Consider the following 25,516-nt stretch of genomic DNA (forward strand, 5'->3'; position numbering starts at 1 on the left):
ATGTTTTGTCTTTAAAGCCCAGTCTATGAAAGAAGCAGTCATTATTTCAAGTGAGAGAAAGGGATTGGTCCAGTATGTTTGTTCGTGGTGTTGCCAATAAGAGAGACAGGGACTATCGTAGGAAAACTGACTGGAGACGCTGATGAATGTGGAAACGTTTGCACACTCTACAATCCACATAAATCATAATTCTGTCAAATACAACCTCACCACACACACTGCTGCCTGCATCATGGCATCCAGTCCAGCCTCGGGAGGATCCAGGTTTCCAGAAATAGACTGCTTCCCAACTTCAGAAGTGAATACATTCGAATTATCTGTTAACTTCAGGACATGCCTAAAATTAAAGGGTCGCTGACATGCCTCAGTTTTAGAAGGACATGGATTTTTCATTTTCTCTGGATGCGTGTTAACAAATGGTAGGACTGTCTTGTCCACAAATGAACCAAATCCTGCAAGGAAATAAATATAGTTTGAGTGATTTACTATTTGCAATGAGTTGGATAGTGATTGTTAGTCAATGATTCCACTGGGCAAGTAACTAGAAGCAGTCACTCCAGACTTTTCTTCATTAATACAGGAATGCTGGAATTCGATATTAAGAATTTTGCAGCGCAGAATAGGCCATTTGGCTGATCTGGGCTAAGCCAATAAATTTGCTTCATGCAATTCTCCTCCCATCACACTTCATTTAATCCTATCAAATTATTCTTTGATTCCTTTCTCCCTCATGTACTCATATAAAAACACAAGTAAATAGAAACAGGATGAGGCCATTTTGCCCCTTGAACCTGCTCCACCAGCCGATAAGGTAATTTAATGTGGTCTAAACTCCACTCTCCTGCCTGTTTCCCAGACTTCTTTACTCACTTTTCAACCAAAAACCTTCTAACTCAGTGACCCAGCTTCCACTGCTCCCTGTAGGAGAAAATACTCAGCACTGACTCCCCTCTGAGAGATGAAATTCCTCATCACCATCTGAAAAGAGAGAACCCTTATCTTGAAAATGTGCCCCCACCCCATTCCAGAGGAATCCTGTCCAGCTTCCTGACAAATGTATCTGTGCTATTTGCTTCAACTACTCCCAGCAAAAGCAAATTCCACATCCTCATTGCTATTCTCCATAACTACCAATTGCTATTGAACGCCTCAAGTGAATCTTTCTCCACCACACTTTCAGGCAGTGCATTTCAAAGCTATTTGCTGCATAAAAATCTTTTTCATTCTGTCGCTGCTGATGCTGCTTTTGACAAGCATCATGATTCTGGTTCCTCTGGTTTTTCAAATGTACCACTAACCAGAATAGTTTATTCTCTTTGTCCTTTCTCTACGCCTCCCGTGATTGTGAGTTGCTCCTCAAATCTCCTCGTAATCTTCTCAGCAAAGAACAACCTGTTTCTTCAATCTATCTACCTAACTCATGCTTCTCATTCCTAGAACCATTCTCATGCATCTTTTCTGCATCCTTTCTAACGTCTTAAATAAAATGTTGAGTCCAGAACTGGACCCAGTATTCCAGATGAGAACAATTAACTGGTGTGTTGCACAGATTTATCATGATTTCCGAGCTTTTGTACTCCATGTCACCACTTTATAAAATCTCAAATCATATAACATTTGTTAACCAATTTCTCAATCTACTCGCCACCTGTACACATATACCACCAGGTACCTCAGCTTCTCCCCTCCTTTAGATTTGTATTGTCTAACAATCATAGGCTGACATTGAACTACATTTTACCTTCAAGCCACTTGATTGCTTTCTTGACTATTGAGTAATATTGCATGTAAAAGCTGTATTTTTATGTTTGAGTCCACTGTTGCTATCATTGTCTATTCCTTTCTTATACTAAACACTAATCTCCTTTCTAAACATAGGAGAAGGCACACTTATTATGTGTCAAGAAGCTGATCTTGCGTGTGCTAAGTTTCAAGGTCAGAATGTCAATATATACTTAAGAAACATGGTATATCAGTATACCTTTAAGTAACTTGCTCATGACATCATCACTGTGTCATAGCTTATGTCCTAAGGGTGTAAAGATCTCATACTCTCTTATCTCAGCCCACCTGAAACATGACACTCGACAGGAAGTATATTCTTCTATTGAACTTAAAATTCACCAGACACTTATGTGTCTGAGAAGTGTAATGTTGTTACATAATAATTTTGGAGTCATAGAGTCATAGCGATGTTAAGATGGAAACAGACCCTTTGGTCTAACTCACCCATGCCAACCAGATATCCTAACCTAATCTAGTCCCACTTGCCAGCACATGGCCCACATCCCTCCAAACCCTTCCTATTCATATACCCATCCAGGTGCCTTTTAAATGTTGCAATTAAACCAGCTTCCTCCACTTCCACTGGCAGTTTTCAGTTAGATTCCTTAATAGCATGATATCCAGGCCCAGTATCTTATATTACTCTAACTAACAGAAGTATTGCAGTATCAGTTAAGAAAACCTACTGGATACAAACACACAATTATTATACCTGAAAACAGGTCTCAATGGACATTTACTCTTCTTTTACAATTGCAGCTCTCCCCCATGTCCTCAGAGAGTAAACCACAACATTTCTCTGCTATAGTAAACTGACTGACTGCATCTAGATTATGAGAAACAATTTCCAGATGTTGAAGTTACGTGTTTGCACAAGTAGCGAGCCTTGTTCATCTACCTTATGGAAAACAGTTGGCTCACCAATTTTGCTCGACTTTGTGATACTCTTCAGTGCTTGCAGAAGTTTTCCTCCCAGGTTCTTCACATTCTCCAGATCATCTTTCATGGAGTAGGACAGGTCCATGAGGTAGTATAGGTCTACAGGGTAACCTTCAGCACGCTTAAACTTCACTTCGATTTTCTGTGGACTGTCTAAATTGCAAGGCAATAAGTTATTAAGGAATCAGAAACAAATAACTACAACTTAATAATTCCATTCAAATATTTTCCCTCCACTTCATGTCTAAAGGTTTTCACTCGATTTCAATACCATATTTAATAGTGACACTTATAAAAAAGAATATATGCGTTATTTACTTTATTGATCATGATAAACTGAACTCTACCCCATAGGGAAGGTCAACTGCTCATTAGCAAAAATATCCTTCTTGTGACATTGGAGCAATTTACTACAAATGCTGGAATCTGTATGGAAAACAAAAAATGCTGGCGATCACAAGGGACAGGCAGCACCCATGGGCATAAAGCAAGCTCCTTGTTAGGTTGCTGGCAGCTTTTTTTTGAAATACGATACTTTGCAACTTGGTAGTCAACTCTGTGTTAAATATCACCTCGAGACAAACAGTAGGCTGAAAAGGTTCAGGATTCAACAGGCTCTGTTTACCCTGGGCTTTCTTCTCAGTCAGTTGAGGTTCCGGTTTCTCCTTGTCTCTTCCAGTGCCCTTCCAAACGATCAGCCTCTGAAGCCATTGGTGTTTGTCTCACAGTTGTCTGCGCTGTTTGCCATCCTCATACCTCATTTGCTTGTGTCCTTGCAACAGATGAGTGATGTCCAACAGGTTGTGACCCAGTGGCCAGTCACCATCCAGAAAATCTTTGGATTTGTGGCCATCACTTTTATTTCATTTGTTCATGGGATGTAGATGCTTCTGACGAGGCCAGCATTTCTTATCTACCCTGAATTGTCTTTGAGAAGGTGGTGAGCCACCTTTTTGAACTGCTGCAATTCTTAGGGCAGAATTTCCCAAAGTGGGTGGAGGAGCGGGTGGGCATGCTTTGGGACACCAACTGGAGTTGCTCACTGAGATTTTGAGGTTTTGAGCTCAGGTGCACCAATAGCTGGTCACTACTGCCTGCCCTCTTCGGTCTTCTACTCCACCCAACAGCACCTCCACTGCTTAACAAGGGATCACAGCAGTTTTCAAGTTTCAAAATGGGATAGGAGTGGCGAAAAAGTTTGGAATACACTGGCTTATGGTGTTGGCACATCCGCAGAACTATTAGAGAGGGAGATCCAAGGTGTTATCCTGTACTAGGGTGACTGTAGTGATTGCAAGAGCCATCAAGACATCCACACACGAAGCACCAAGAGAAAAACATTGCTCGTAATGTGTTTGGCAAACTGCAGATCTTAGCTGAATGTATCTCTTCCAAATCAAAGTGTAGTTTTTGAATGGAACATCTACAATTGACATGATCTTCTCAGTACAGTAGCTTCAAGAGAAATACCAAGAACAAAGAAGGCCATGACATATTACATTCATTGATCTAATTGAAAGCATTCAACCATCTGAGCACAGCAAGTCCATATAAGCTGCTGGAGAAAACGGCAGCCTGCTGAAGCTGTTCATTATGAACTCTTTCTGTGACACCATGATAGGTAAGGTCAGCAATGATGTAACATCAAAGGCTTCAAAATACCCACTGGGATCAAACAGGCTTGTACACTAGCACCAATACCCTGATGTATTCTTCTATGAGCTTGCAGTTCATCAACATGCCCTTGTATATCAAAACTGATAGAAGGCTGATCTTCCCCTCGAGTAGAATCTACTTAATTTTGGTTTGGTTGGTTTGACCACTTCCCATGGGAATTTGTTGAGCTGGATTAAGTGCAGTTCTGATGCAGCAAAGAGCTTCAGTGTATGTTCCAGACCTTGATTTTTGAGGATCTAGAGGAAATTAGTTAGTCTCTTATACTTCCCCCCATCTATTTACTGACCGGAGAGTAGGCAGGCTTGAGAAATAAGTGTATGATCTATACGCAATGTAAATATGATGAATTCATAATAGAAATTCTAGTAGCAGAATCATGTGTGCATAATACCAGGAAAAGCTATTCTGATCAAAGATAAATATGATTATCCAGATTAAATAAATGGATTCTTTGCTCAGGCTGACTGCAAGCATGCACATTAATTAATTAACACAATTGCAAGCGATGAGTAAGCTTAATAACGACAGCAAGATATATTATGTGCAATGAGGAACAGCAAACTCAATTCAATGCAGTCTGAAGTAAAGCAAGCTGATACAGGAAAATACAAATATGTCTACTTTATTAATTTATTAGTTTAATTAAGTTCAGCTTGATCTATTTTCCTTTTCGGCTTCCTCATCAACATAACACAAGCGATTCAAATTTCCTTGTCGAAAAGTATGGGTCCAATTTTTATTCTGTGTATGTGAATGCATTCTGAGCAAATTAAAGTTTTGCTCCTTTTTTACAAACATTACAAAAAAGCAAAGAACTGAGCCATTGTTCTCCATTTTTCTTTGTATTTCTTAGTGTTACCCAGAGTACACAGAATTATTGAAGAATACTGAATTGCAATACGTTTCCTTGAACTGTTGGGCAATGTAAATTTTCATTGCATACATATATATGATAAACATAACATATATGTTAAATATAAACATTTGCAAGTTATTGATAACTCTCAGGACTATGATGTTCCAAGTATCTTGAGATTTTACCTCGTCGCAGAAAGAGTTTAACTTTCTGTGGTTTTATCTGTATCACATTAGTTCCAGAATTTACAAGTTCTTTGTTCAATTGCAATTCTATGTCATTTTGTGGGTTGATAATCTCTGCTTTTTTGCAACCTCTGTTCTCAAGGGACTTCACAGAATCACAACGTGCAGAATTTGGTTCTCCAGCCTTGGTGAAATTCTGGATGGAAGTAAAGTTGGAAAAAAACAATTAAGTATAGTTTGACAATGTTTTCTCCCTACATTTGAACATTGGAAGGCAGTTCAATTGTACATGTACAAAAGAGTGCACATGATGAATATGTGAGATTGAAAGATCGGCGAGAAGGTCAAGCTGATCAGATTTTAGCATTGCTCAAACTTCATACGTTTTCAAAGACTAGCATGTGGTTCCTTGCTTTAGCTAAAATGCCCTCTTCTGTAAAATTAACTGACATGACCATTGTGCAAACTCCAACAACATATTTCAGCAATAGTTACATCCCAACATAAACAGATTGGAGAAGGAGAATCCTCAATTTAATAAAATGGGACACATGTCTTGTTTTTTTTTAAATACAAAAAATAACTTAAACTGCTTTTGATTTTCATTTTTATTTCAAACTAATTACCTCATTATGCAAACCGTCCAGCTCCATACTATATGAAAGATTCTTACCTAATTTCTGGATTACTTCTCCTTGCAGGTACAGTGGCCAAATCTCCCCCATGCAAGGAATAATGCGAAGGAATTTAAAATTAATGATGCCTCCCTTAATGGGAATTATCCTTGTAAAATTGGTCTGTGGGAGTTGCGTTGAAGAAAATTAGGCAAAACTCCACAAAATGAATTTGTGATGGATCATCGAGGTGGAAATGGGGAGATCCTGGAATCCTAGTTATTATGAAGCTTTATTTACCCAGAACTGACTCACACTCTGCAGTATCACTTGGACAACTGTTTGGCTGCAAATTCTCAACTAATATGCTGTAATTGAGAAATCTTCACCATTATTTAATTAGATTTCACAGAATCAAAATATCATGACTTTCAAAAAAAAACCAATCCTCAAAAATTTCTGAAATGGCTCAAACTTCAGGTTAGCAGTGAACAAACAGCACCACACTTAGCTTGATCTTTTGCACCAAGATTTTCTGTGATTACAGGCCATTTGTGACCGATATGTTGAGGATGACCAACTGTGGATCTCCTTGACCAACTGGGTTAAAAAATCTTTACCAGTCTGAACCAGGAAATGTCAATTGGAACAGTCAATTCAATGTAAAATCATGTACAGAAAGCAAAATAAGGAGCCAGAAAGAAAGGGAGGTGAAAGAGGCACAAATAATTTTAAAATAAAATCTCCAACAATAGTTAAAAGAGGATAGAATGAGATTCCACAATTATATACATTATTTTTCTCAGTGCCAGTGAAATTGCTCCAGGCAAAGGACTCCACCATTGGTTTCGGTTCCACAGACTGCCAATTCCATTGCTTTCTGGCCAGAGATACTGTCATGATGTGGAGGTGCTGTTGTTGAACTAGGGTGGGCAAAGTCAAAAATCACACAACACTAGGCTGCAGTCCAACAGGTTTATTTGGAAGTACAAGCTTTTGGAACGCTGCTCCTTCATCAGGTAGCTAGTGGGGCAGGATCAGAGACACAAGATTTATAGTAAAAGATCAAAGTGTCATACAACTGAAGTGATGTTTTGAACAACCTTTAATCACTTAGAATGGGGATGCAGGTTTCGATTGATTAGTATGTAAATCCCAGAACCTCTTTTAGGGTGGCACAGCGGTTAGCACTGCTGCCTCACAGCGCCAGAGACCCGGGTTCAATTCTCGCTTCGGGCAACTATCTGTGTGGAGTTTGCTCATTCTCCCCGTGTCTGCGTGGGTTTCCTCCAGGTGCTCCAGTTTCCTTCCACAGTCCAAAGATGTGCAGGTTAGGTGAATTGGCCATGCTAAATTGCCCGTAGTGTTAGGTGTAGGGGAATGGGCGTTGGTGGGTTGCTCTTCGGAGGGTCGGTGTGGACTTGTTGGGCCGAAGGGCCTGTTTCCACACTGTAAGTAATCTAATCTAATCTAAAAAAAAGTCACAGTCCTGAGCTAAGGTTTTATAAAAGAAAGGTGACATCTTAGCTCAGACCATGCATTAAAACTGTGAGGTTAGAGTCTATGTCTATACCAACCTGGAATCTATTTCCAAAGTTGGAATTTACAAAATGTCACATGACTGACTGCCTGCAGATTGTGTGCTTTTTGAACAAAATAGAATGTATCTGCAAATGCAAACCTGTAAATGCAAATTCACCCCATAGATTGATTTGTGTCCGTGTGTGTGTGTGTGGAGGGAGATTGTGTGTGTGTGTGTGCATGTGTGTGTGTGTGTGTGTGTGTGTGTGTGTGTGTGGAGGGAGATTGTGTGTGTGTGTGTGTGTGCATGTGTGTGTGTGCGCGTGTGTGTGTCTGAGAGAATGTGTATACGAGAGAGGGTCTGTGTGAGTGTATGAGTGTGTGAGTGTATAAGAGTATGTGTGCTTGTGTGTGAGTATTTAGTGTAGTGGGGTCACCTGTGGTGTGACATGAACCCAAGATCCCAGTTGAGGCTGTCCTCATGGGTGTCGAACTTGGCTATCAGCCTTTGCTTGGCCACTCAGCGTTGTTGTGTATCCTGAAGTCCATCTTGGAAGATGGTCACCCGAAGATCCAATGCTGAATGTCCATGACAGATGAAGTGTTCCCCGACTGGAAGGGAACATCCCTGTCTTGCGATTGTTGTGTGGTATTCATTCATCCATTACTGTAGCATCTGCTTTGTCTCACCAATGTACCATGCCTCGGGAATCCTTGCCTGCAATGTATGAGATAAGCAACGCTGGCCTCACAAGTGATGGGTGGTGTCCCCATGTGTAATGCTGGTATCCATGTCGTCACTCTGATATGTCTTACAGTGGTTGCCATGACAGAGTTGTACAGTGTTGTGGTCCATGTTGTCCTAAAGGCTGGGCAGTATGCTGTGAACAATGGTCCGTTTAAGGTTCGGCAGTTGTTTAAAGTCAAGAAGTGGAGGCGTAGGGAAGATCTTGATGACGTGCTCATCCCTATCAATAATGTGTTGCAGGCTGCGAGTGATATTGTCATTTTAGTCTAAAATCTGAGGACAGCTTCCAAATTATAGGGTTCTTGGAACTTTCAATGCTTATAACAATCTCAGTTAATATTAAAAGTTAATAATTTAAAAGCAGACCAGCCAATAATAGCCATGAATAAAACATACTACAGTCATATAATCCAACATAACAGCTTGTGTTCTCTGAAATTATTTACTTAATCACATGTATAATGTTACACATCACTCGGGTAGCAAGCTGGAAATTAAGCCCCAAAAATTCCCAGTGTCATCCGAGAAGTTAAAAATTTGAAGTCTGCAAAATTCCCCAATTTGCCTGTCTTTTCGACCCAGGTTGACTGAAAGCACGGGCTACGTTTCTGTACTTACTTATTACAAATGAATGGATGCTAGCTGTTGAGAAATGACAATGAACCGTTGACGTACAGTATTCCTACTTAAAACTCAACTTCTCCTTCCAAATTCCCCTACAGACACATACAGACAGACAAAAAGCATTCTTGGTTTGGGTGGAGGGCAAAACTGGGAAGGCAGTTTCTGTAAGCAGCCTCTGCATGTGGTTCACTGAGATGCTCCTTTTCACTTGCCTGTACTTGCAGCTTCTCAAGCTGTCTTCTTGAGATATTTCACATAGTTTGCAGAATTCACAGAATGACTTTCAAGTGTCTGACATAGTGATTAAAATTGACAGTCTACAGCAACTGGTGAGGGAAAATAAACAGGCTCCCTTTAGGCTTCAGGTATTTTTTTACAGCAAAGACAACACCACTACGTCCCTTTCCGGACGTCTCAAGACTTCTGGACGCACTGTTCACTCATATTGGGATCTAGTCACATAGTTGTTACCAGGCAGAAGGTCTTTGTCATCATCAGTGGGTCACTAGCAAACAACTAATCAACTACTCGTTGCTGGCCAAATCTCCTCACTTTGTGCATACCCTGATGCTCATTAATATTCCCCCATTAATTGAACAAACAACATGTAAACAGCACAAGGTTGCTTTTTAAAAAGTGCAATAATCCCTTGCACATCCTTAACTTTCAAAATAGTACTTTCTCCATTTAGCCCACAATCAAAATAGAGAAAAACAAAAAGATATGGTCTTTACAATAGAATCCCTATAGTGCGGAAACAGACCCTTCGGCCCAACAAGTCCAGACCAACTCTTTGAAGAGAAACCCACCCAGATCCATTCCTCCTACCCAATATTTACCCCTGACTAATGCACCTAACCTACACATCCCTGAACACCATGGGCAATTTAGCGTGGCCAATTCACCCCTGACCTGCTCATCTTTGGACTGTGGGACAAAACCGGAGGAAGCCAACGCAGACATAGGGAGAATGTGCAAACATCACACAGACAATCATCAGAGGGTGGAATTGGACCTGGGGTCTGTGGTACTGTGAGGCAGCAGTGTTAACCACTGAGCCACCATGCTGCCCAAATAGTTAGTCCTATCTTCCATCTCAGACAATTTCACTTTAAATTAGCGACCAATTAATCACTAATATCATCGAAATAATTTTTAAACCCTGGCTCCCTCCGTTCTGATAGAAGCAAAATAATCTCAAATATTTGGTTTCCTTGATGGTAAAGCATATCCTACTTTAGATGTGGGTACTGTACCAAACAATGAGAATATGCACCATTTACCCAATTAGGCTTACCAGTGCCTTACACCAGGCACAACCTGGTCCTAAGTTGATGCATTCCTGGCAAGTTGATCCCGCATTTGTAGGATTGCAGGTAGAATCTGAAAGATAAAATAAAAATAATTCTCTGTTATTCCAGTTACATTTACAAGAGGTGACAGGGAAAATTACGGAACTGTCATTCCAAAGCTCCATAGTGCCCATATATACAATTCTGCAGTGGACAATAACAATCAAAAGGTGGAGGTGGGTCCTGCAGATGCTGGAGATTAGAGTCAAGGTTAGAGTGGTGCTGGAAAAGCACAGCAGGTCAGGCAGCATCCGAGGAGCAGGAAACTCTTCCTGTCTATCTTCCTTCCCACCTATCCGCTCCACCCTCCTCTCTGACTTAGCACCTTTGCCCCTACCTCCATCCAACTATTGCACTCTTAGCTACGTTCTCCCCAGCCCCACCCCCTCCCATTTATCTCTCCACCCCCCCCGTGGCTCCCAACCTCGTTCCCAATGAAGAGTTTTTGCCAAAAATGCCGATTTTCCTGCTCCTCGGATGCTGCCTGACCTGCTGTGCTTTTCCAGCACCACACTAGAAATAACAATCAAAAGAACAAGAAAGTGTCTATTCGTCATTATTGAGGTTGACACTTCTGCACTAACAATATCTGGTCCAGTGCCAGGCTGACTGGAAAAACATTCAAATTTTCTGGGGTCAAAGCAAGTGACACTATAACAAGTATTAATGTGTGAGGACTTGTGGTCTTATATCTAACACACCTCTGCCTCTGAGTCAGAAGTTTTAGGTTTCAGCCATTCAGTGGCAAAGAAAACTCAAGAGACTCAACAGTCCACTTCCGATCCTATTTCATGTTTGTATTTCCAATGGAATAAGGAAGGAGCATCACATAATGAGTTTCAAAAAGAATTGCATGGATTTAATTACAGTTGATAAGCAAACATAACTGCCTTCGCAGGATGGGGATTGTGTGACAGTAATAGTAGATATATCCTAAAAGAGTGAGGAGAGATGTAGGGATTGGTTGACCAGAGGATGTGGCAGTGGTTGAAGCAACTGGAATAAACACAAGCACAGTGAAGCACATGACAAGATAAAAATATGTGTAGTCTGAATCATCAGGGAATGCTAATACTACAGTTTTTCTGACATACAAGATAAAGAAGGCAATGTAAATAACCTTTGTGCGCTGTTTAATCCACCAAATCTGAGAAATATATTCGTGATATCTGAATTCTGCAACTCACTTTAAGGCATTTTTTGAAAGTTACTGAGGCCTCTTATTTGTTTCATTCTCAGGATGTGAGGATGACTGGCAAGATTCTGCTCTCCTTTGAGGAGGTGATGCTTAGCCTTCTCAAACTGCTGCAGTTCAACTCCGACAGTGATATTAGATAAGGATTTTATGCATCTTAACCAAGCAAGTGTGAAGTAACACCAATACATGTTCAGCCAGAAGGAAAAAAATAAGTAAAACTTGGAAATATTTCGCACTGTTGTGATCTGATCTTGTATATCTTAAAATAGAACTCCAATTCAGACCAGCCATTTCCAAGTTTCACTGACTTTTCCTTTTTGTCAAAATGGTGTAATACTGAATTGTGGTATTTTCATGCACAGGGCTGTCCTTGTCCTTCTCAGTGTCAGAGGTTTGAGAGGTGCTGCTTGGTGATTTTTCACAGTGGATTCTATAAATAGGTCACACTCAGCCACAGTAACTTTGGAGGGAGCAGCTTTTTAAGCTAATAGTTTGTGAGACTTTTCAGTGTTATTGGATACACACTTACTCAAGGTTATTCCATCACATTCCTGATGTGTCTTGCATGTTGTAGAGAGGTTTAAGCAAATCAGAAGAAATTTTACATAACCATGACTTCTTAAAATTTCTTACAACCAGAATCAAAATGGTTTAATGAAAAGGAAATCATGTTTGGCAAATGCTGTTTGAGTACTCTAAGAATGCAACAAGCAAGGTCGATAAAAGGGAACTGGTAGATGTCGGGTTTTTGGACTTCCAAAATGCATTTCATAAGTTGTCACATGACTTTTAAATTTACTCAGGAGATATGAACATTGCTGGTTAGGACAACATTTATTACTCATCCCTAATTGTCCAGAAGACAGTTAAGAGTTAACTACATTGCTGTGTGTCTAGAGTCACATGTGATCCAGAGTGGGTAAGGATGGCAAATTTTCTTCTCTAAAGGACATTAGTGAACCAAATGGTTTGTGTGAAAGGTTACGACACAGGAAAAGATTTCATAGTTTTGGAGTGACATATTAACATAGATGGAGTATTAGCTAATGAACAGGAAACAGATTTGAGATAACTGCAGAATTTTCAACTTCGCAAATTGTAACCATTAGTGTGGCCTGAATTATTTTCAATTTATATTAATGACTTGAATGAAGTTTTTTTCTTATAAATTCGCTGACAATACAAAAATATGTCAGAAAGCAAAGTTGACAATGATCTGAAGAGTCTGGAAACTATAGATAGGTGAAATAAGTCAGCAAAAAATATGGAGGATAATGTCAGAAAATTAGAGGTTGGTATTTGAGTGGAGGCAGATTGAAGTATGCTACAGTCCAGAGGGAGCTAGTCATCCTTGTTCATGAATCACAAGAAGTTAGAAGATTGGTGCAACAAGTCATTAGGAAGGCAAATGAAGTGTTGACTTTGATTTCAAGATGGATGGAATATAAAAGTTGGAAACTTGGTAACAAAGCAAGGTATGTGACCACATCTAAATTGCAGAAGTTTTGGTTCCCTCATGTAAGGAAGAATGTACTTACATTGAAATTGGTTCAGAGAAATTTCTGATTTGAAGATGTTGTCTCATAAGGCAAGGAGACTGGATCTATAGTGTAATATATATTATTTAAAATATTATGTATCACATTAATATGATTTTTGGAAAGAGAATTTTATCAAAGAAGTAGATGAAGCTTTTCTTTAAAAATAAAATCACAGTCTGTTCAGCATCGTTCAGAAAGCAAGTGGCTGTGAATGTCTGGGGTGTGTTTATGAGGAATTGTTTCAACTGTTGTGGTTTACAACAAGCAGACTAAACATCGAAGGTTATTAATTTGTTTTCAGTTCAGAATAACCCGGGATTGATCTTAGTTTAGAAAAGCCAGAAATTTGAAACTTTTTGAGACAGTTCAGAAGAGACTGGGATCAGAAGAAATGTAAGTTCTCTCCTTAAAAAAGTTGAGGACAGTTCATTGAAAACACAGTCACCGCAAAAGAAAAGTTTAATTTGTCCAGCTTCAAATGAGGAGAGTTCTGATCAGAATTTGCAAGTTACCATAAGCTGACAATGTTTAAGCTTTCAGTTTTATGTGTATTCATGTAAGAAGACTTCATGGTTCACAGAAAAGAAAATGGAGCGAATCAGTTAAGTAGAACTTAAAGATTTGATACAGAAGGGTAATTTCTCTGGACTTAAATTTCTGTAAATAGGTGGTTTTGTGAAGTAGGTTGAGAACCTTGTGCTGCTGTGTGTTTTAAGATTTTTTAAAAAATCTGTCTTATATCTAAACAACTTATTTTTTGATTTTTGTGTTGTAAACCTCTGTTTTATTATTGAAGTAACTTCACAGTCTCGTGAAACTATGTTTCAGTATCTGACCTCCATGTTCACCGAAATTTAAAAGAAACGATCCATCAAACTAGATTTCATTCTGGGATCTGACTTGTCCATCAACTGGGAATATAACAGAGTCAAATAAGGATTTTTCTACATGAGACTGAGATGAGTGGAAATTCATTCTGTCAGAGAATCATAAGTCTTTGGTATTTTACTTCACAGGAAGTAGCAGAGGCAGGGTCATTGAAGATATTTAAGGCTGAGTTAGAGAGATGTTTAATTTACAGTAGTGTTAAGGGCTTTGGGCAAAAGTCACAAAAGTGGAGTTAAAGGTGTAGGTTTGTTCGCTGAGCTGTAGGTTTGATTCATTACCTGGCTTGGTAACATCATCAGTGGCGACCTCCAAGTGAAACGAAGCTGTTGTCTCCTGCTTTCTATTTATATCCTTCTCCTGAATGGGGTTCCTGGGGTTTGTGGTGATGTCATTTCCTGTTCGTTTTTCACCACAAACCCCAGGAACCCCATCCAGGAGAAGGATATAAATAGAAAGCAGGAGACAACAGCTTCGCTTCACTTGGAGGTCGCCACTGATGATGTTACCTAGCCAGGTAATGAAACCTCCGGATATCAAACCTGCAGCTCAGCGAGCAAACCTACACCCTAAACCTCAACCTGAGCTACATACCTTCACAAACCTTGCGAGTGGAGTTAAGGCCAGAATCAAATCAATCAGCCATGATTTTACTGAATGGCATAGCAAGCTGGAGAAGCTGAATGGCATAGCAAGCTGGAGAAGCTGAATGGCTTACTCCTGCTGCTGTTTCTTATGTTCCTCAGTTATGAAAGTATGGACAAAACAGGCAAGATTGCATATTGTGCTTGTTCTCAGTTTCCCTGAAAAGGTGCTGGCTCGCTATCTCACTGAATCACTGCCATTCTAGTGGTGATGCTGTTTGAATAATTGTGCTAAGCAATGTTCCCTGAAAGTTCTTTCACGGCTGGTGAAGATTTATGACCCCTGAAGAGGGGCCCCTTGGTTCGAGATCAGTCAAAAGAATCAATGGAATGCGGTGTGTACAAGAGCAAGGGTCATTAGTTTATTGAATTAAGGTACCTTGACGCAATTCTATCCAGCAACACAGAGGTTAAAGCTTTATGTTCCGCGGTGAAGTTGCGCAATTACATTTGAAAATTACACATTATTTATATGTTTTTTAAGAGATAGTACAGACTTAATTACGAGAAAGACCAATCACATATAAGAAGGTGACATGATTTACAGCAAGTTAATCCAATGATATATCCTTGGAAAGGGTTCTTATTTACGTAAATCATCACACCATTGTAGCGGTTCAAGGTTAGTTCGAATTGTCAATTAATGTGTCAGTATTCATTTTATGAAAACTCTATTGTCCTCTTGTCTTTGAATTTCAGCTTAATTCTGCAAAACAGCATTTCAGGTTCACAGGGTTCAATCACTCTTCTCAGCCATTTTCTTGTATTATTTGAAATTGAAAAGCCATTTTATGGTTAGTAAAAATCTACATATACTTGTTGCTTCTAATAATAATCTAAATTCAGTATTCCAATCCTCGCTGGGAGGTTCCACATACACACCAGCCTGACTCACTGACTTCCACTTTTGGGAAGCTGCTGCCATGCATGGACCTTGGAGGTCCACCCAGTGGAAAAATAAATTGGAAGGAATATTGGTGCTGGATGGAAAATTCAGGAATCAACTGGTAGACTGTGACTTTGCAGAGGATTATCACAGAGGATTGGATGTCCTTGAAGCTAACTCGATATAAAATTTATCTATTCTTTCTCCTGATTTCTTTCTCCAAAAACCAATTCTGTCTTCTGCGTTGTCACTGACCTGATTTCTCTCAGTTTATTTGATCAAGCATTTGAGATGCTACTGACACAGTGAAACAAAAGCCTAATCAACTTCTTTGTGCTCCAAATACAGATCCTAACTTTGAGAATTGCTAAATAAAGACATGTTTTGTCAAAGCTTTTCATTATGCACCCATCTGGGCAATTCACAGGAAATACTAAAATAAAGGGAAAGCAACTTTATGTTCCTCGGTTACTAATTTCTTTATTGGTGGGGAAATAAACACTTTCACAATTTAACCCCTCAGACCCTGCTCTAAATGTGAACACTTACTGTATTCCTTTTGGCTATCTGTGCTCCAACCAATACAATCTTGATTTCAAACCCCTTTATTATAACTACATCTTCTCGTTGTTCATATCATTTCTGGAATTCCAGCACACTTTTCAGTGGTTCCAATGCCCTCTTTAATAAATGAGGTGTCCAGATGCAGACAGGAATGAATTAGCATTTCTCCAGCTTTGACAGCAATTACCTTTCACAGCCTCAGGATGCCCTACTTAATCCAGCCAATTAAATACTTTTTTGGAGTATAGTCACTGTAAGAAACATGCATCCAATTTCCATCCTACATAGTACCTCAAATGAGATAATTATCAAGTAATCTGCTTCTGTGATTTTGAATGACGGCAAGATACCAGCAAGGACACTCAAAAGAGCTCCCTTTCCTTCCAAAATCCTGCCATGGCTTATTTTATGTTTAACTCTAATGTGTAACCAAATTCATGTTTTAATAAAACCCATTAGAATATTGACAGAAATCATTGGAATCTTACTGTAAAAGTGAACTCTAAAAATGACTCATGGACAGCATATTATGAAATGGTAGTTATAATTTTGGGATTCCTCATAATTTTACACAGTACATGGTACAAAACCTGTATAACGAAAAATGCACTGGAAAATGTGCAAATGAACTTTACAAGACTATTTAGAAGTAATTGTACCAAAATTACTTCTATCAGGACTACTATCAGGAGAAACTAAACAGGTTAGTTTTTTTGCTCGAAAAGGGAAGACAAAGGGGTGACCTGAAACAAATTTCAGAATGATTAAATTTTAGGAGGGTTATCTGAGAGAAAATATTTCCCCTTACTGGAAAACTGAAGACTGTAAAACTAAAGTCATGATTAATCAAAATGAACGGAAAAAAAAAGTTCCCCAAAGAGTGGTTAAAATGTCAACTCCAGATGAAATAGTTGAGATTAACAGTTTAGATGAGTATCTAAGAGGAAGCGAACTAAGAATGAGGAAGGAAGGATTAGAAAGTCATCTTAAGAAGCTTACACATGAGGTTTGGGGGAGGTTCTTGTGCAACGTAAGTACCAGCATTGACACATTGTCGTAAATGGCCAGTTTCTCTGTAGTATGTTTGCTGTTTGTAACATGCAGCACATTGTAAAGCGCAGCAGAAACAAAGAACATAGAGTGATTGTCCAGTTGCTGAAAGAGTGCAAGTACAAAATAGTAATCATTACATCAGAAGATAATGAGTAAAGAACTCAAAGAGACAGATGTTGGGAAAAAAAGTAACGGGAGGAAGCTGAGGAAATAGAAGAGAGAGAAAGCAAGACAAAACGGAAGAGAACAGAGAATAGTCATATGACCAAATACAAATTACATTGGAAGAACCACAGATGATAAAATGTGAACCAAGTACTGGAAGTGATGAGGCAAGTGATTGTACAATGTGATCTCGAGGCAGTGGGATAGTGATCATGTCTCTGGTCTAATTATCCAAAGGCCTAGGTTAATGTTTTGACCACTGCAGTGAGACACAGATTTAAATCCACAACATGAGTTGGTGGAATTTAAATTCACTTAATGTATCTGGAATTATTCTCAAAAAAGAAGCCATCACCAATTCTCATTAAAATCTAGCTGGCTCATGAATATCTTTTTTGGGAAGTAAACCAGCCATTCTTACCTGGTCACAGAGTCATAGAGTCCTACAGCATGGCGACAGGCCCTTTGGCCCAAACTGCTCTATGCTGACCAAAATGTCCGTTCATGCTAACCTCTGCACTTGGCCCATATCCTTCTAAACCTTTCTCATCCATGTATTTGTCCAAATGTCTTTTAAATGTTGTTAATGTACCCGCCTCAACCACTTCCACCAGAAGCTCATTCTATATGTATATTACCCTCTGTGTCAAAACGTTGCCTCTCACGTTCCATTTTATTCTTTCCTCTCTAACCTTAAACTGATGTCCTCTAGTCCTCGAAAAAAGTCCTAGCTTGTTCAATCTCTCCCTCTAACTCAGACCTTTGAGTCCAGCAATATGTTTGTAACTTTCTACAATTTCTTGTAAACTTTTTCCAGTTGAATAACATCCTTCCTTTCATAAGGTGACCAAAACTGAACACAATACTTCAAGTGTGGCCTCACCAAGTTCCTGTATAACTGCAATATAACTTCCCAACCTCTATACTCAGTGCCCTGATTGATGAAGGCCAGTGTGCCAAAAGCCTTCTTCCCTTCCCTGTCTACCTGTAACTCCACTTTCAGAGAACCATGCACCTGAACTCCAAGGTTCCTCTGTTCCACGACACTCCTTAAGGCCCTACCATTTACCATGAAACTCCTACTTTGAATTGACTTTCCAAAATACAAGACCTCACACTTATCTATATTAAACTCCATTTGCCATTTCTCAGCCAACTCCCCCAGCTGATGAAAGTCCTGCTGCAATTTCTGATAACCTTCCACAGTGTCCACGATATTGCCTATTTTAGTGTCATCTGCGAACTTACTAATCATTCCTTGGATATTATCATCCAAATTATTGACATAGGTAACAAACAGTAGCGGGCCCAGTACTGACCCTGTTGAGGCACTCCACTAGTCACAGGTCTCCAGTCTGATAAGCATCCTTCCACTATTACCCTCTGCTTCCTCTCATCAAGCCAATTTTGTATCCAATTTGCCAGCTCCCCATGAATTCCAAGTGATCGAAGCAGCTCACCACGTGGAACCTTATCAAAGCCCTTACTGAAATCCATATAGACTATGCCTACTGCCCTGCCCTCATCAACCTTCCGGGTCACTTCATCAAAGCACTCTAACAAATTTGTGAGGCATGATCTCCCACTCGCAAAGCCATGCTGATTATTTCTCATCAAACCCTGTCTTTCCAAATGCATGTATATCTTATCCCTCAGAATCTTCTCAAGTAATTACCGATTACAGGTATTAAGCTTACTGGTCTATAGTTCCCAGGCTTTTTTTTTTGCTGTGCTTCTTGAATAATGGCACAACAATCACTGCCCTCCATTCTTTCGGGACCTCACTTGTGGCTAACAATGATGCAAAAATATCAGCCTGGGCCCCCACAATTTCTTTTCTAGCCTCTTGTTGTGTTCTTGGATATACCTGGTCAGGACCAGGAGATTTATCCACCTTCATACATTCTAATACATTCAACACCTCCTCAACAGTGATATGGACTGTCCCCAAGACATGACCACTAACTTCCCCAAGTTCTCAAGTCTTCATGTCTTTCTCCATGGTAAACACAGGAGAAATATTCATTGATGACCTTGCCCATTTCCTGAGGTTCTACACATTCACATCCACTTTGGTCCTTGAGGGGTCTTATTCTCTCTCTAGTTATTCTTTTTCCTTCAATATACTGAAGGAACCTCTTTGGATTCACTCTAATCTTCTCAGCCAAGCGTATCTCGTGCCTCCTTTTCACCGTCCTGATTTCCTACTTCAGTAAACTCCTGTATTCCCTGTATACTTCCAGCGGGTCCCTTGATCCCAGCTGCCTGTACCTGAGCCACACCTCCTTTTTTCTAGTCAAAGCCACAACATCTCTTATTATTCAGGACTTTCTATTCCTGTCAACCTTGCCCTTCACCCTCACAGGAACATATAGACCTTGAACGCTAGCTATCTCACTTTTAAAGCCCTCCCACACGCCAGAGGTCCCTTTGCCTGCGAACAAACTACTCCAATCTACTCCAACTACTGCAAGCTCCTGTCTAATTCCATCAAAATTTGCCATGCCCCAATTTAGAACTTGAACTTGTGGACAAGTTTTTTTCCCCCTCCATAACTATTTTAAAATTAATGGAACTATGGTCACTGGTCCCAAAGTGCTCCCCCACTGTCTCCTCAGTTACCTGTCCTGCCCTATTTCCCAAGAGCAGGTCGCGTTTTGCCCCTCCCCAAGTCAGACCCTCCATATACTGCTTGAGGAAACTCTTCCTGAATGCACTTAACAAATTCCACCCTATCTCAGCCCTTAACTCTATGGCAGTCCCAGACTATGTTAGGAAAATTAAAATCTCCTAATAGGACAACTCTACTTTGTAATCAGGAATGAGAATTCCATGTGTCAATTTGTCTTCCTGTTGCCACGCTGAGGGGCACCTCAAGATTATGAACAACTTGGATGATGGGACAGAAAGCCACGTACTCAAGTTTGCCAATGACACAATGACTAATGGGAATTGTAAGCAGTGTGGACCAGCTGTTTCCAAACTATGGGCTGTATCCCCAGTGAGATTTTGAGATGAGCAATCAGGGTCACGAGCTCTGACCATGCAGTGGCAGCTATGGAGCAGTGATTCAGATTTGCCAGTCCTGGGATCAGCTGCCAGGTCCCTTTAAATATACTTTATTCTCCTGTCCACATGACCTAATGGCATGACCACTGATGCCATTGCAACTTGTGAATGGAATTCTCCGAACCATTGAATGAGCTGGGCAACGGTAAGTTGCTGAAGAAGGGTTTATGCCCGAAACGTCGATTCTCCTGCTCCTTGGATGCTACCTGACCTGCAACACATTTTTCAACGATAAGTCATGGGAAAGTATGGCAAGGTTGGAAAAATTGGATTCTCAATGTCCAGAAAATAAAGTCTGATTTTCCACCCTCGGTTTAATGACAAGCTGAGAATCTTTGGAGTGGCGAGGGACCTATTTGCATGCTTTAACATCTTATTATTACCTATTCTTGCCTCATTTATGTGCAGTTTCCTAATCTCCCAAGTGGCAGTGAGAAACTAGATGGTGATAATTCCTGACACACAAGTCTGAATGGAAACCTCGCAGCTCCCAGGATGCTCTTCTGGGCCTCCATCTTGGACAGGAGTCATCTCAGGGTATGTTCCACTGACATTGGCTTCAGACATCAGACATGCACCAGCCTCACCACATCATCATGATGTGGTTCCAATTCACTTTGAATACAATTCGCCACTTAAACACAACACTTCAGAGCACACTGACAGCTTTCTATGCTGTGTTGCTGCGAGACCACTTTGTCCACAAGGGCTGGGATCCTTATAACAGGGCATTTCTCAGGGCTTTTAGCTTGCCCTTTTATTGCTTATTCATTGCATGCTTACTTGGATGCTTACAGCGTCTCTGCCTTGCCTTGCTTTTTTGCACAAGACAACCTCATTCAAAACTTACACTATCACTGTCCTTCTCCCTTGTCTTGCCTTTTAGCACAGACACAAAGCCAGACAGCTTGTCGTGGCTGCTAACTGTGATCAAGAAGGGGTTGGATGTGTTGCTGTGCAATGTCGATCTCACATCTACAGCATGTAACATAGAACAATACAGCACAGAACAGGCCCTTCGGCCCTTGATGTTGCGTCGACCTGTTAACTAATCTAAGTCCATTCCCCTACACTATCCCATTATCATCCATGTGCTTATCCAAGGATTGTTTAAATCTCCCTAATGTGGCTGAGTTAACTACATTGGCAGACAGGGCATTCCACACCCTTATCACTCTCTGGGTAAAGAAACTGCCTCTGACATCTGTCTTAAATCTATCACCCCTCAATTTGCAGCTATGCCCCCTCATACTCAATGAGTGATGTCATCATTCCAGGAAAAACACTCTCACTGTCTACCTTATCTAATCCTCTGATCATCTTGTATGTCTCTATCAAATCCCCTCTTAGCCATCTTCTTTCCTAAGAGAACAGACCCAAGTCTCTCAGCCTTTCCTCATAAGACCTTCCCTCCAGACCAGGCAACATCCTGGTAAATCTCCTGTGCACCTTTTCCAATGCTTCCACATCCTTCCCGAAATATGACGACCAAAACTGTACACAATATTCCAACTGCGGCCGCACTAGTGTTTTGTATACTTGCGACATGACATTATAACTCCGCAACTCAATCCCTCTTCCAATAAAACCTAACACAGCACATGCCTTCTTAAAAGCACTATCAACCTGGGTGGCAACTTTCAGGGACCTATGTACATGGACTCCAAAACCCCTCTGCACATCCACACTACCAAGAATCCTTCCATTGACCCATGTACTCTGCCTTCCTGTTATTCTTCCTAAAGTGAATCACCTCACATTTATCTGCATTGAACTCCATTTGCCATCTCTCAGCCTAATTCTGCAGTTTCTCCAAGTTCCCCTGCAACCTGCAACACTCTTCCACACTGTCCAGCACTCCACAGTCTTTAGTGTCATCTGCAAACTTACTAACCCATCCACCTATGCCTGCATCTAAGTCATTTATAAAAATGACAAACAGCAGTGATCCCAAAACAGATCCTTGTGGCACACCACTAGTAACCAGACTCCAAGTTGAATATTTTCCATCAACCACCACTCGCTGCCTTCTTATAGAAAGCCAATTTCTAATCCAAACAGCGAAATCACCCTCAATCCCATGCCTCTGCAATTTTTCCAATAGCCTACCATGTGGAACCTTATCAAAGGCTTTATTGAGGTCATGTTCACCATGTCAACTGCCCTACCCTCATCTACATGCTTGGTTACCTTCTCAAAAAACTCAATAAGGTTTGTGAGACATGATCTGCCCTTGACAAAACCATGTTGACTATTTCCAATCAAATTATTGCTTGCTAGATGATTATAAATCCTACCTCTTATAATCCTTTCCATAACTTTTCCTACAACAGACGTAAGGCTCACTTGATCTATAATTACCTGGGTCATCTCTCCTGCCCTTCTTAAACAAAGACATAACACTTGCAATCCTCCAGTCCTCTGGTACTAAACCTGTAGACAATGATGACTTAGAGATCAAGGCCATAGGCTCCAACACCTCCTCCCTAGTTTCTCAGAGAATCCTCAGATAAATCCCATCCGGCCAAGGGGACTTATCTACTTTCGCCCCTTCAAGAATTGATAACACCTCTTCCTTACTAACTTTAATCATTTCTAATCTAATATCTCGTATCTCATTCTTCTCCTCTACAATATTCTCCTTTTCTGAGGAAAATATTCATTTAGCACCTCTCCGATCTCCACAGGATTCACACACAACTTCCCACTTCTGCCTTTGACTGGCCCTATTCCTACCCTTGTCATCCTTTTATTCCTCACAGACCTATAGAAAGCTTTAGGGTTCTCCTTTACTCTACCTGCTAAAGACTGCTCATGTCCCCTCCTTGCTCTTCTTATCTGTTTAAATTCTTCCGAACTAATCTGTAACTCTTTATCACCTCATCTGAACCATCTCATCTCACTGTCATGTAAGCCTCCTTCTTCCGCTTAACAAGAGATGCAATTTCTGTCGTAAACCACGATTCCCTCTCTGCCTGACAGGGACATACCTATCAAGGACACGCAATATCTGTTCCTTAAACCAGCTCCAGATTTTGATTGTCCCCATCCCCTGCATTTTGCTACCCCATTCTATGCATCCTAAGTCTTGCCTAATCGCATGATAATTGCCCTTGCCTCATCAATAACTTTTGCCCTATGGCATGTACCTATCCCTTTCCATCGCTAAACTAAATGTAACTGAATTATGGTCACTCTCTCCAAAGTGCTCACCTACCACTAAATCAAACACCTGGCCTGGTTCATTACCAAGTACCAGATCCAGTGTGGCCTCCCCTCTTGTTGGCCCTTCAACATACTGCGTCAGGAAACCCTCCTGTATATTGGACAAAAACACTGATCCATCTGTACTAGAGTTATAGCATTTCCAGTCAATGTTGGGGAAGTTAAAGTCCCCCATAATGACCTCCCTGTTCCTTTCACTCCTACCCAGAATTCTTTTGCTGATCCTCTCCTCCACATCCCTGGAGCTCTGTGGAGGCCTATAAAAAACTCCCAGCAGTGTGACCTCTCCTCTCCTGTTTCTAACTCAACCCTTACTACCTCAGTAGACAAGTCCTCGTCAAAAGTTCTTTCAGCCACCGTTGTACTGTCCTTGACTAACAAGGCCACACCTCCCTCTCTTTTACTGCCTTTCCTGTGCTTAATGAAAGATCTAAACCCTGAAACCTGCACCATCCATTCCTGACCCTGCTCTATCCATGTCTCCGAAATGGCCACAGCATCGAAGTCCCAGGTATCTGCAAGTTCACCTACCTTATTTCAGATACTTTTGGCATTAAAGTAGACACACTTCAAGCCAGCTTGCTGTCTGCTGTGACCATGAAATCCTGTCCATGCCTTCCCTACTCTCATCCTCCTGTGCACTGCAACTACACTTCAGATTCCCATTCCCCTGCTGAGCTAGTTTAAACCCACCCGAATAACACCAGCAAATTTCCCACCTAGGATATTAGTACTCCTCTAGTTCAAGTGAAGACCATCCTGTTTGTAGAGATCCCACCTTCCCTAGAATGAGCCCCAATTATCCAAGTACCTGAAACCCTCCCTCCTGCACCATCCCTGCAGCCATGTGTTCAGCTGATATCGCTCCCTATTCCTTGCCTCGCCATCACGTGGCACGGGTAACAAACTAGAGATAACAACTCTATTTATTTGTTGCCCTTATTCTTCTGGATGGAAGTGGTCATGGGTTTGGAAGGTGTGTCTAAGAATCTTTGGTGCATTTCTGTAGTGCATCTTGTAGGTAGTAAACACTGCTGCTACTCAACATCGTAAATGCAGAGACTTGATGCTTGTGGATATGGTCTCAATCAAGCAAGCTGCTTTGTCCTGGATAATGTCAAGTTTCTTGATGTTTGTCACAGCTGCAACCATCCAGGCAACAGGGGAGTATTCCATCACAATCCCGACTTGTGCCTTACTGGTGATGGCCAGGTTTTGGGAAGTCAGGAGGTGCGTTATTTGCTACAGTATTCCTCACCTCTAATCTGCTTTGATTGCCAACGTATTTATATGGCAAGTCTATTTGAGTTTCTGGTCAATAGTAACTCTGAGAATATTGATAGCAGGGGTTTCACTGATGGTAACATCTCTGAATGTCAAAGGGTGTTAGATGTCTCTCATTGGAGACGGTCATTCATTTGGCCCTCTGTGGCAAGATGGTGCCAGATATGGTCGATTCCTTGTGAGCTCCTGCATGCAGATCTAAGTTTCCTATTTCCTACAATCGTTGTACACTCTTTAAACTTAATAGCATACTTTTAAAAATTACTAATAACTATGTTTTATTTAAACTCAGGCTTGAAGCTCCTCGATCCTCAAAGCCACCTTACTGGATGAAGGCAGAACATTCACCTGTACCTGTGATTTTGTTTTTGCCACTGTTTACCTATTATTTACTTATCAATGCTACTTATCTCTGTGATCTGCCTGTACTGCTCGCAAGACAAAGCTTTTCACTGTGCCTCGGTACACATGACAATAAGTTCATTTCAATTCAATTCATTGACGAGCATCTCTGCAGTGTGAATGTTACTTGCCATTTTCTGGATCAGTGGTGCTGGAAGAGCACAGCAATTCAGGCAGCATCCGACGAGCAGCAAAATCGACGTTTCGGGCAAAAGCCCTTCATCAGGAATAAAGGCAGAGAGCCTGAAGTGTGGAGAGATAAGCGAGAGGAGGGTGGGGGTGGGGAGAAAGTAGCATAG

General features: G+C 40.7%; 1 protein-coding gene across 3 annotated transcripts in view; it reads right to left on the reverse strand.

The window, feature by feature from the left end:
- Positions 1-25,516, reverse strand: part of itgb2 (integrin, beta 2) — a 93,184-nt gene that overhangs the window by 26,384 nt on the left and 41,284 nt on the right. For 2 of the 3 annotated variants that reach the window (XM_043693218.1, XM_043693219.1), the window contains 4 exons: positions 10,247-10,332; positions 5,443-5,638; positions 2,707-2,877; positions 211-452 (listed from right to left, as the gene is read on the reverse strand). In XM_043693218.1, coding sequence (XP_043549153.1) covers positions 211-452; positions 2,707-2,877; positions 5,443-5,638; positions 10,247-10,332 — 695 coding nt within the window. Of the gene's footprint in view, positions 1-210; positions 453-2,706; positions 2,878-5,442; positions 5,639-10,232; positions 10,333-25,516 lie in introns of all 3 variants that reach the window. The other variant, XM_043693220.1, reaches the window with a different exon arrangement.

The sequence above is a fragment of the Chiloscyllium plagiosum genome, chromosome 7 (assembly GCF_004010195.1).
Source record: "Chiloscyllium plagiosum isolate BGI_BamShark_2017 chromosome 7, ASM401019v2, whole genome shotgun sequence".
Lineage (NCBI taxonomy): Eukaryota > Metazoa > Chordata > Chondrichthyes > Orectolobiformes > Hemiscylliidae > Chiloscyllium > Chiloscyllium plagiosum.